This window comes from Gavialis gangeticus, unplaced genomic scaffold (genome assembly GCF_001723915.1).
Source record: "Gavialis gangeticus isolate Ggan-Ray unplaced genomic scaffold, GavGan_comp1, whole genome shotgun sequence".
In the NCBI taxonomy this organism is placed as follows: Eukaryota; Metazoa; Chordata; order Crocodylia; family Gavialidae; genus Gavialis; species Gavialis gangeticus.
This window is the reverse complement of record NW_017729029.1, coordinates 79,423,367-79,436,073: the sequence shown is the minus strand read 5'-3', so window position 1 is coordinate 79,436,073 and position 12,707 is coordinate 79,423,367. Positions and strand designations below refer to the sequence as shown.

Here is a 12,707-nt window from a genome sequence, read left to right as displayed (position 1 = left end):
TTAGCTTCTGTTGATCATTAAGCTTTTTTCTCTCATTTTCTTTTTTTTCATTCACCTGGAAATTGTCATTAGACAAGCTCCACATGTAGCTGTTGTTCTTATCTCTTGTTTGCAGTAAAACCAAAATATTTAGTATGTGCCCTGTATATCTTTTCCCCCCTATTAACTGCCTTCATGTAGCCCTAAATCAATATTTGTTAAGCAATCTGATCCAAGACTTATTCAAGTCAATAGGATTCTCTCCACTGAATTCAGTGTGTGTTGGATTAAGTTCAAAATCATCAACAAGGAAGGAACTTGCTCCTGTAACACAAGGGCTCATCAGCACTAGTGAAAAATTAAACAGTTCCAATTAAACACTGGTACTTGGGAAAAGAAGAAAAGGAAGGCAAAAGCCTCCAGTGTGCTGATGCAACAGTACATGACAGTTTAACTACACCAGGCCTGCAGGATCTTAACTCCTTAAATCTTACTTTTACTATCTGGGTTTAAGAAGAGTCTACAAGTATCTTTTTAATGAATTGGTTAATGTGTTACTTATTTACTTTCAACTTTTTAAAAAATGTGATCATTGTACTCTAATAGTTATGCCTTTTTCTTTCAAAAAACAAAGCGTACTTTGTTTTGTTTGCTTTTGCCTAGCATTTGCTTAGCAATTGTGCTCAATGTCATAAAAAATCCACATTCTAAAAGTTGATACAGGCTCCCCACCCCCCCAACTTATGTGTTTGCTTTTGCTATCAAAGAATCTAAGCCTGCAGCTAATTCATACGTAAAACTTAAAACTCCCATTAATTTATTGTTTGATGTTCACTGGTGAATGTTTTCTTTTCTCAACAGAGTTAGCTTCTGTTGATCATTAAGCTTTTTTCTCTCATTTTCGTTTTTTTCATTCACCTGGAAATTGTCATTAGACAAGCTCTGGGTCATGGAGCTGTTGTTCTTATCTCTTGTTTGCAGTAAAACCAGAAATATTTAGTACTTGTATAACACTCTGTATTCAAACCCTGATTGAATAATCAGAATTCAATTCACCATGCTGGAGTTATGCCAATGATTTGAGTTAGCAAGGGATCGTCCCCTGGAGCTTGATTCTGAAAAGTGCGTGCCTGGGTCTACTCTCATGTGCCATGCTAAGCACACGGTTAAGTATTTTGCTGGACTGGTGCCAGACTGCTCAGCCTATAATAGCATCAAGCCTTTATTTTGTACAGCACTTCTGTGAGGTAGGAGTAAGTCAGGAAATAGAGGCAGACAGGGATTGCAAAACTGACTCAAATATCACAAAGTTGCTGGCAAAAAAGAGATTAGAATTTAAAAGCACCTGACTCCTAACACTGTCCTTATTATTTTAGATTATACTGCCTTCTCGAAGTTCTAAAAATTATGCAAACTTTCATGAGATTTATGCTTTCATATCAAGAGAAAGTAATACCACTAAATCTCTGAAATAATGGGTGCTTTGTCTGTGTAACTGCAGAAGTAGCCCCATAAAAAGACAGCTTGCCAGTGGCTGTAGGCTTTTTAAGCAATGTTTTATAATAAATTTAAATTGAAAGAGTAAGGTATTTTAAACCCTCATGTTGGAAACTTGCTATATAGTTTTGCCGTTTGTAATTTGAATAGAAATTGTTTATATGCCGACCTATAGAAAATAGCCATGATGCTAAGTTTAACCACTGATTTTACCTCAGTGATCAGTTGGTTTGTATACCTTATGAAAACATTATGCGTGGCTAGAGAGACAGAGGGAAACCCCTTTAAAGCAGTGGATTGCCCACCAGAGAGATGCAGATCCTATTCCTAAAGCACAGGCACTTTTTCACCCAGGGGAGGTAATGGAATCGCTCCTACACTCTCATCAGGTAAAGTTCATTACAAGCTGCACTTTGGTCAGCCAGTAGGTAAAATAGAACTGTGATCTCAGTATTTAATGTTTTTATAAACTTCTGGTATGCAGCTTTAAAATTGGTTTGCCTCTAATTGATTTCAAGCATGCCATCAAGTTACACCATTTTCCAAAGCAGTGATTTTTCTGCAGATTGCTTCTCCCGAAGACAATGCACGTACTATTTCATAAGACAAGCATAATGAATCAGTTCTCTGTAATTGCTTACACACTTGCTTCACTTTGCAGTCATGCATTGGTAGCACACGTCAGGAGCAAAAATGACATATAAATGATTATGGGATTAGAATAGATTTGCATCTTAAAAGAACTCTTACAGACAGAGAAGAAAGGAAAAAGGAAGATGTGCTGATTGGAAACCAGAGAAAACAGCATTGGGAGAGACAGAGTCCAAAGTATATGCATTTGGGATTTGGGGTTTATTGTCATAAAGTTTCCTGGAAGACAAGCAGCTGAAAGTCCTGTGAAGTTGATGCCTATTTAGATTAAACAAGACCTCCTTACAATATAATCTACACTGTGGGGAACAAAGTACAGTGGGGTATGTTTAAACCTGAGCCTTTGATGGACTCTTTTATAACATCCAGCCCCTGGCAATGCCATGAGGTCATCAACTCTTGGATTTGTTTCTCTAGTTAGATTTTTTTTGGTGGTCAGAAGGGTTATTTTGACCTGTAGAACATATGGCAGGGCCATTTTGCTTTCCCAGCTTTTTGTCTTTGGGAGATAAGGGCCACTTTTGTTTTGTGATCTGGAAATGTTTAATTCTTTATTTCACAACAATTCATCATATTAATATTATTTTTGACAATCAATATTGTGCCAAGAGGCTTTGCCAAGTATGTTTTATAAAATATTAAAAAATGCAAATGATGGAAAGCTAGTAATACTGCCATTTTTTCCAGGAAATTACAGAACCAGTTAATTATGTGCTTCTAAATAAATTCCATCAGTTTAACAGTCCTTGATTTATCTTATTTATACATAAGCTATTTTATGATCTGTACAAATGTAGCAAAACAGAAGACAGCGTATGATAGTCAAGATAAATAAACATGTATATATCCACTAAAATGAATATATTAACAACTTGAATATATATCTAGCAGTGTGCTTTCTGTGCTACTTTTACTATTGAGTGGTGACAGATCTCTATCACAGTACATTCTTAGTATTACTAAGTGCTGCCTTCTGCTGAACTCAAAGCTCCCATTAAATCAACATAAGCTATGTCAAACAAAAGAATTTGGCTCTTATCCTTAGCAACATGCTAAGCCATGATCATCCACATACTTGTACTATAGAATTATAACAACTTTAAAATTATGAGTAAAGGGAATTACATTTTATCTTAGACTGACTAACTGCAGTCATGAAGAAGAAAAAGTGGGGTGGAAAAGCCATCTAAATGCTAATAGATTTTTTTTCTGAAAGACAGGCATTTTCAAATCCCCTTCAGGTAATGTCTGTCCTACAGTACCTAGTAGGAATTTCTATTTTCATCAGACCTCTTCAATAGATGGAAGTAAAGGGATGGCCTCAACAAATGCTAGATCGAGATACAGCCCTTACTGCCAATGCTGATCTCCCAATGAGTAGACCATGAACCTTAATTAAAACTATTGACCATTATAAATAAATAAATAAATGCAATTAGAAGGCTGGCATTATGTCTAATATGGTAATAAGTGACTTTGACACCATAACAACCAAAGAACCAGAGTATAAACAGGAGTGACAGCTATGTCTCTGCCAGCTTGCCAATAAATAAGAAGATAAAGCAAAAGGAGAGACACTTTGAAAAAGTAGGCTTATTCCTGGTGTAGGTCAAGCTGATTTTGGCAAACACTTTATATGGTGGTCAGAGCATTTTACTAAATGTGGGTTCAAATCTCCTCAGGCAAAAGAGGAAATTGAATTCTAATCCTGAGTGAAAGATTCAACCACTAGGCTATTGGGTAAAAGGAAATGGTGTTTTGGTAAGGGTGACTAATGCCTGTCCTTTATTTCCATCCTTCTGCTTTGCTGAAAATCCCTGAAATAGCAATTTTTTTTCAGGGTTTTTCTTCTTCCCAGCAAAAAAAACCCCCAAACAAACAAACAGACAAACCAAAAATAAATATTTCAATTTGGATTGATTTGTTTTACCTGTTCAAGCATTGAATAAAAATAAATCACTTATCAGAACCATCTTTGGACATCTAGGTGAGGTTTTGTGCCATATTACACTTGATCAACCCTTAGTCATGCTTTTCTTCAGTGTGTTTTTTGATATATCTTTCATGTCAAGTAAATGCTGAACAATCCAATAAAATCTGGGTTTCCAAATACATCTTATGTATTTTCAGTTGTAAGCCCACAAGGATCATCTTTTCCTAATTGCATGTGCGTTACCATTTACTATTAAACAGATAAAAGGGATAATAACCTGGATTTTGTTGCTTGACCAAGAATAAAAAATTCAAGATAAAAACATCTAAGCATTACTGCATAGTTATCAGAAGTCATAAAGACAGAAGGATCTGAGATTCTTTCCCAGAAGATGCCAGGGATGACAGATGGAGGTCCATAAAGTAAGCTGTCTAACTCTAGGGGTAGAGGCATCCATTTTAACAACTTCCCAAACCTCAAATGCAATTCCATTAGTGTAAGACAAGAAGTTAAATAAAAATTAAAGAAAGCTACCTATTATTGTAACACATTATTTATTTCCCTAAACTGAGCAATGCTAATAAAAGTGCTTTGTCACCACATATAGCATTAAATAGCAAAAACAGAGGTATACTTTAAGCTGAAACCTCACTTTTTTTGTACCAGGATTACAATTATAACTGGGTCCATTCAGGAAGTTGTTTCCTTTGAGGGAACTTACCTCCAGAACAAAGGGTACAAATAAGGCCCTAGACACCAATTAATTCTTACTGAAATCCCATGTTAGGATTTGGGTACTGTATGTCTCTTCTCCACTTCAGTGAGTCACCGCTTTTGGGGATTATATCACTTAGAATTATAAAAGGAAAAAACAAATAAGACTTCTTATACTCAAACTGGACTGGTTCTATAAGAGCTAAAGAACATCCAAGTTTTGATATAAGCCTTCAAGGTTTATGACATCACCTCCAAATCTTATCTCTAATTTTAGGACAAGCTGTGCTTTGCTACTTATTAGTCACATAATTTATACCTGAAGATTACAATACTGTGTGTCACTTGGAAATTACAGTACCTGCCACCACCCTTCTGACTAAAGCTGCTAGCATAAACATGGAACTACATAGATTCATAATGTGTCAGTCATCTCATCTTGATTCTCCTGCTCTCAGTCTGGCAAAACCTGATCTCCTAATCTTTCTTCCAAGTCTATAAATCAAACCTTCCTCTAACCAGTATATATCACAGCATTTCAACCTGAACATCATATTCTTTTTCTTCATTTTCCCAATCTATCCAGGTTGTTGCCAAATCACATTGGTTCTTTTCCCTGCAATTTCTCAAAAAAAACATTCCTTCCTCTCTATCCAGTTAAAACTTATGTGCATGGTTTGCTTACTGAGTCCCCTCTATTTTTGACTCCCTATTACACACTCACTCCCTACCCAAGAACATAAAATTCAATGACTAAAATTATCTACTTAGCTTGCTTTCTAGAATTCACATCTAAAATTCAAATTTAAAATCTTTTCACTACCATATTATTTTCCAGCAAATTGTAACAGGCCAGTGCTAGGTATTGTACAAAGATACAAAGATACCTTCTGCAACACATTTATTTGATCTTCCATAGAAAAATTCAAAGTTCTCTGCTGCAGGCATTTCTACTGTCCTTTTTTTTTTGCTGCCTCTCTTCAGAATTTCTCTCCACCGGGCCCTTTTTACTTCTTTTACTTTTGTTTTTATTATGCTTTCTTAGCTTAGGTCCTGCATGCCTTTGTGAGTGCTGCTTTTATGACTGATGTACAAAGTCACTTCTCTGTGCATCTCAAGCAAAACCAGGGAACTCATCCTCCCGCTATACTCAGCCCTGGTGAGACCACAGGTGGAGTACTGCATCCAGTATTGGGCCCCCCACTTCAGGAAGGATGTGGAGAAGCTTGAGAGAGTCCGGAGGAGAGCCACTCATATGATCCAAGGCCTGGAGTGAAGGCCGTATGAGGAGAGGCTGAGGGACTTGGGACTCTTCAATCTGGAGAAGAGAAGTCTCAGGGGGGACATGGTGGCAGCCTACCACTTCATAAGAGGGGTACATCAGGAGCTGGGAGAACACGTGTTCACCGGAGCTCCCCAAGGGATAACAAAGAAGTTCTTTACGGTGCATGTGTCCAGAGTCTGGAACAGACTCCCCCCAAAGGTGGTGCACGCACCTACTCTGGACTCCTTCAAAAAACAGCTGGATTTATTTCTTGCTGGGGTCATTTGATCCCAGCTGACTTCCCGCTATGGAGGGGAGGCTGGACCCAATGATCTCATGAGGTCCCTTTCAGCCCCTAATGTCTATGAATCTATAAATCTGTCTCCGTTAAATTGTTCCTTAAAATTTGTACTTCTTCTATCACTGTTAAATCACCCATTTAAGAAATGGTGTCTCAACAGTGTGACCAGGCGACCAGGTCACAAAAGCCTTGGACGCAGGTGTCGCAGTGGACTTTAGGAAGGCCTTCGACATTGTCTCTCACCCCATCCTCATTAAAAGATTAGGCATCTGTGGTGTCGACACCTACACAGTCAGATGGGTCGCAAATTGGCTGGAGGGCCACACCCAGAGAGTGGTGGTGGATGGGTCATTTTCAACCTGGAGAGATGTAGACAGGGGTTCCCCAGGGCTCAGTCCTCGGGCCCGCACTGTTCAGTATCTTCATTGGTGATTTGGATGAGAGTGTGAAAAGCACCCTGTTCAAGTTTGCAGATGACACTAAGATATAGGGAGAAATGAGCTCGCTAGAAGAGAGGGACAGGCTACAACTAGATCTCAACAGGTTACGGGGTGGGCGGATTAGAATAGGATGGGTTTCAATATGGATAAATGCAAGGTGTTGCACCTGGCGAGGAAGAACCAGCAGCATACCTACAGGCTGGGAAACTCCCTTCTCGTCAGCACAGAGGGAGAGAAGGATCTTGGAATCATTATTGATTCCAAGATGAACATGGGCCGCCAATGTTGGGCTGCGGTCAGGAAGGCTAACCGCACTTTGTCATGCATTCACAGATATATCACAAGCAAGTCCAAGGAGGACCTCTATGCAACACTGGTCATGCCACAGTTGGAGTACTGCATCCAGTTCTGGGCACTGCACTTCAGGAGGGATGTGGGCAGCATCAAGAGGGTCCAGAGGAGGGCCACTCACATGATTAGGGGGCATCAGAGCAGGCCCTACGAGGAGAGGCTATGGGACCTGAACCTATTCAGCCTCCATAAAAGAAGCCTGAGAGGGGATCTGGTGGCTGCCTACAAACTGGCCAAGGGGGACCAGCAGGCAGTGGGAGAGTCCCTGTTCCCCCGAGCACTACCAGGGGTAACAAGGAACAACGGTCATAAGTTGACTGAGAGTAGATTCAGGCTAGATATCAGGAGGCACTACTTCACTGTCAGGGCAGCTAGGAGCTGGACCCACCTTTCAAGGGAAGTGGTGCTTGCCCCTACCCTTGGGGTCTTCAAAAAGAGGCTAGACAGCTACCTAGCTGGCGTCATTTGACCCCAGCATCCTTTCCTGCCCATGGCAGGTGGTTAGACTAGATAATCTGCCTAGGTCCCTTCTGACTCTACCAACTATGAAAATATGAAACAGGATCACTAAATATATTCTCACAATGCCCTCCAATGGAACACCAAGGCTGAGTTGTTTTGCCTACATAAATCGTAAGAGTTTGGAGCAGAGATGAAGTCTGTCTCTGTATTTTTGTGCTGTCCTAAGCATGCTGTCAAGCACTTTAATAATAAAGCAATAATTGTAGTGCTTAGAGACACTTATGATCTGGCTGTGCTTCATATTCCCATGCAGCATACCAGCCCTCATATCTTGCTTTTGCCCTAAGGGGAAAAAGCTGCTTATCTGAGGTAGAATTCTGTCACTAAACCAGAGAGCCAATTTAGGCACTCATTCTTAGTGATGTATTATAGAGATACAGTTAGGTGCATTATCACATACAATAACTGGAAGAGACTCTGATACTCCTCATGTTCTAAATGTTCTTCTTCAGAAAATCAATTTTCATAATCCCTGTTAATGTATTCAATACTAATAATTGAACTTGTTACATAACAACAAGGTACCATACTCATGTACATGAATATAGAGATTAACATAACAAGAAACAACAGAATCCCTGCTCTGAAAATCTCTCCCTTCATTGTTTTTTTTCCTCCAGTCATTTACTTTTTTGTTTAATTCATCTCCTACAGGCCCAGCTCCTAGCAATAAAAGTTTTTCTGACTTCAAATCATGCCTTTTCCCATGTGTTCCCTTATTCTTGTCTTGGGTTTTTTGTCTGGTCTTTTATTCCCTTTTTCCCTAAAAATTCCAACTAGGCTTGGCAAATTTCAATTAGTTTAGGTTGTCAAATTTGATTATATATTATAATAAAGCTACAGAATGTAGATAGTTAAAGTGTATAACCTACTTGTTTTCCCTTGTTGAAGGACTCATGCCTGCTACACACCAACCAGTGTACTGCGCTACAAAGCATGGCATAATTGGATTCACTCGGTCAATGGCAGTAAGTACTTGTGTTGAGAAACACCAACAACAGATCCTTGCAAGCCTGCTTACTTTCATGTTTCTTCTCTATAATCATAACAGTGAAATTATTTCTCCTTCAAAACAAAACAAAGTTTCTGAAGTGATAGCTGGAGACTTCCTCCTTTTGGAAAGGGAATCCAGAGAAGATAACTGAGGCATATATGTGGGATTGTGATCAATACCAGGTTTGGGCGAAGTGGGTGTACAGGGATACTTTGAGAAGGATGGAATCAAATAGTTTAATGACAGTGGTAGAAGTCTGAAACTCCTGAATTCTCACCCTAGCTCTGACTTCTATTTCCTCTATGTTCCTAGATCAGTCCTGTAATGCCTCAGTCTCTTTTTTCTCTATATGTAAATAGGGGTTAATAATACTCATATAGCAAGTAGGTGCCACAGTTCAAAACTGGTAACTGTGCCAGGAGTGATTTGAATATATGAAAATTGTGCAATTGATTTCATAGACTATGTACCTCATCTAACTTAATTCACTCATGTGTGGCTCTTATACTTCGATCAACCTAACAAGGGTTCAGGGCAAGCTAAGTGCCAAAAAGTACAGACACTTGGGAAGGTTACCTTTGGCAAAAAATGGCCAGACTGATCTAACTTTTGTTCACCTAAGAGGTGAACTATGTATATCGGTCTAACCCGTGCCTGATCTAACCTGAACATGTGTACAGAATGAACAAACCTTCTTCCCCTTCACCTCAGATCCACCAACCCTCCCCATGGCCTCAACAGCCCCCTCTTCCCTAACCTGCTAACTGCCTCCTCCACCTCTGCAGATCCACTAACTCCCCCCACTCACCTAGACTTTACTTAGATCAAATTTCTGGCCTAACTCCCAGCACTGGTGATTGTGTGTACATGTGGGACTGGATCTATGATCATATGGCTTAAAGTGAGCCATCTGACTGTAAACTGGGTCCTGGGAACATGTGTACACATTCACAGTGCAGCCCCAGGGACAGAAAAGCCCAGTGCCTTGCTCCAGCCCCAGGGATGTGTTTTTCCTTTCCTCTCCACCTACCCTGATAGGGCTATCTTTAGCTCTCCAAACCCCTTGCTGCCAGACAGACAAACCTCCCCACCACAGGCCCACCAATGGCCCCTGCACAGGTTTTGCCAACCCCTTCGCCCTAGACCCCACCACTAACTCTCCTGATCCTGCCAACCCTCACAAAGACCCTTATGAACTCCACCAAGGCTACTAAGGACCTGCTAGTCCCACTTCCCCCCAATCTTGCCTACCCCTCTGCCCACCCTGACTTACCTAGACTGGGCTCTCTGCACCAGTGAATGTCAATATAACTGGCATACAAACTACAATCATGCCACTTAAAGCAAGCTGTGTCATTGTAGATCATATTTCAGGAATGTCTGTACGTGGCACAAGACTTCTTCTGTACTGATATAAGCACGGTGTCTTGAATGGACGTTCCTTCTTCAGACTAACATCTTTCAACCACCTATTAAGTGCAGAATTTCTCAAAATTAAGCTGCTTTGAGAAATACCAAAATTAAGTAAAAAGAAATCAGTGTATGCAATTTTTCTCCTATTTTTATTTTTTTAAATTATGAAGGACACAAATAACACCTGGAGTAACATACAGTGTAACACCCTTAAAGCTTTTTTATGCAATGCTGTTTACAGTATTAACCATTGATAATATAGAGCTAATGTGATATTGTTATGTTTTGTTGATTTTAAGCAAGTCACAGTTTTACTACTCTTTCTTTTATAAGGTAAAGGTTTGCAAAAAGTCAACAACAACTAGCTAACATGCCTTATTCTTTTAGCTGGCTGCTGAAATGAAAAATTATGGAGTGCGTCTAAATACGATTTGTCCAGGTTTTGTTAACACACCAATTCTTCAGTCAATTGATAAAGAAGAGAATATGGGACAATATTATGCATACAAAGATGAGATCAAAGACATGATGAAATTCTACGGTGTGATGGAGTAAGTAAAGTTACAGGTAGCATTCTTTGTCTTCTAAAGGACAGGAAACCAAACAGAATACCACAGGTAACTGAACCACAGCAAGCAGAGTTAAATAGCACCTGTGATGTATTTCTGTACAAACTATGAGCAAGACATAATGGAAAGTAACAGGAGTGAAGAAATCAGACCTAGCCACACAAAAAAAGAAAGTATTATTATATTAGTCAAATTGCTCTTTTTTCAGAGGTCACATCTGCTGAGGTTTAAATTACCAGAGGCAGATTACACAAAGCAAAACTCTCCTCAGCAATTTGCACTGCAATCCTGTTACTGATGTCAGTGGAAACATGTTTGCAAAACAAGTACAGAAAAAAACAGCAAAATAGATCTAGGAGGGTAGTGGAGTAGAGGATTCTGACCCTAACTTAATAGAGAGAACTTTGATAAGAAAATAAATAGTAACAGAATCTATTCAAGTACTTACCAGTTACTAAACCAAGTAAGGGATAATTTACAAAGTTTGGGTGGCTAAATTATTGGAATTTCATAGCCATCATTAAATTCGTTGTACTTTTGCTTCAATTGAAAATAGAGCTGTGCAAATAACAGAGAGTTTAGTTTTCAAGCGTTTATGCAAGGCTGGTTATTCATTATAATGTTAAAAAGCCATTTCAAATAATCAGCATATAAATCAAGATTAATATTAACAGTTAATAGCAGTAACATGGTGTATTTCATTTGTCAGATTTTTTCTGGCTGAATTTACATATGGTATTTTACATAACTTTTCCACATATTTATATTATTAGAGATAAGTAAGAGTATATTGTGCCATGTTGGGTTTTCAGATCTGAAAAAAACATTATCTTTCTTTTCCTTTAGCCCATCGCTAATTGCCAAGGGACTGATAATGCTTATTGAAGATGAAACTTTAAATGGAGAGGTGATGAAGATTACAGTTTCCCAAGGGATTCATTTTCAAAAATACAACACACTTCCTCTTACATCAACACAATAGATCTAATTCTCTGATCTTTGCTTTAATGTAAATATGATTTAAAGAATAAAACTGTTTCTTTGAAAAAATATGAATGTAGTTCATATCCAACCAGTGATATGATTTGAACACCCCCATGGAAATAATAATGCAATTAGGAGAAAATGTTGTATTGTAACATGTTAACCTCTTACTTTGATTCAAAGTGCTGCTGATGCTATTGTGTCTTTGATAAAATAAGCTCATTGTATAAAACATTTTTGTTGATTCAGTAATGGGGAGACAAATTTTGTCCATTTGTAATTATATGTAATTATCTCCAACCTGCATATTGCACATGAATGTTAAGTTTATTTAGAGATGCTTGAGGTAATCAGTATACTCTCCTTTATTGTAATATATGTGTAGCTATTGTAATACTTTGTCATTGTTTTTTTAGCAGCACACTTAATTTCAGGGATTGTTTTACTACAGGACACAAATATAGCCATAAGGAAGCAATGCTTTCTTCCTTGTTTGAACAAACAACAAGTCTCAACAGGACAAATTTTGCTCCAGTTTTCCCCATGCACCCATGTTATTGCACTTGGTTTAAAGCAACATGGGTTTTGCTCTTTGGATTCCAGTTATACATAAAACAGTCTAAAAGGCATTTTGTTTTATATATATGTAAACAGTCTCGTGAAAATATATGAATGAATATTTTCTTACTTTGTTACCAAAGAGTGCTGGAAATATTTGAATTTTCTCTTAGGTCATCTCTAATTTGTATAATGTTATTCTCCATTCTTAATTAAAACCTCAATTAAAACCTCAGTTGTTTGTGTTTTTTTTAAACCTTCCATACAAACATCTTAATATGATTCTTGAGTATATGCTTTCATATCATTCCAAAGGAAATTCATAATTTTTAAAATCGGTTTTATATATTTTAAGCAAACTTCAATTTACTGGGTCAAACCAATCCTCTTTTACACCCATATGGCTCTCATCAATTGCTAAGTCCCTGATCAAGGGAAGTTGTTCATGTGGTGAGTACAGTATTTTATGATCACAGTTTAGGTGAGTTAAAAACAATGGAAATGAAATAATACCCTAGCCCACTGATTACCTAATAG

The 12,707-nt window shown here is 38.3% G+C and overlaps 1 protein-coding gene across 1 annotated transcript in view; it reads left to right on the top strand.

Moving 5' to 3' along the window:
- The window catches only part of HPGD (hydroxyprostaglandin dehydrogenase 15-(NAD)), a 38,848-nt gene extending 26,443 nt beyond the window's left edge, over nt 1-12,405 (top strand). Inside the window, exons 5-7 of the mRNA XM_019521795.1 lie at nt 8,544-8,620; nt 10,447-10,610; nt 11,475-12,405. Of these exons, the coding sequence (XP_019377340.1) occupies nt 8,544-8,620; nt 10,447-10,610; nt 11,475-11,610 (377 nt within the window). The 3' untranslated portion in view covers nt 11,611-12,405. The remainder of the gene's footprint in view (nt 1-8,543; nt 8,621-10,446; nt 10,611-11,474) is intronic.
- The last annotated feature ends 302 nt before the right edge of the window (nt 12,406-12,707 follow it).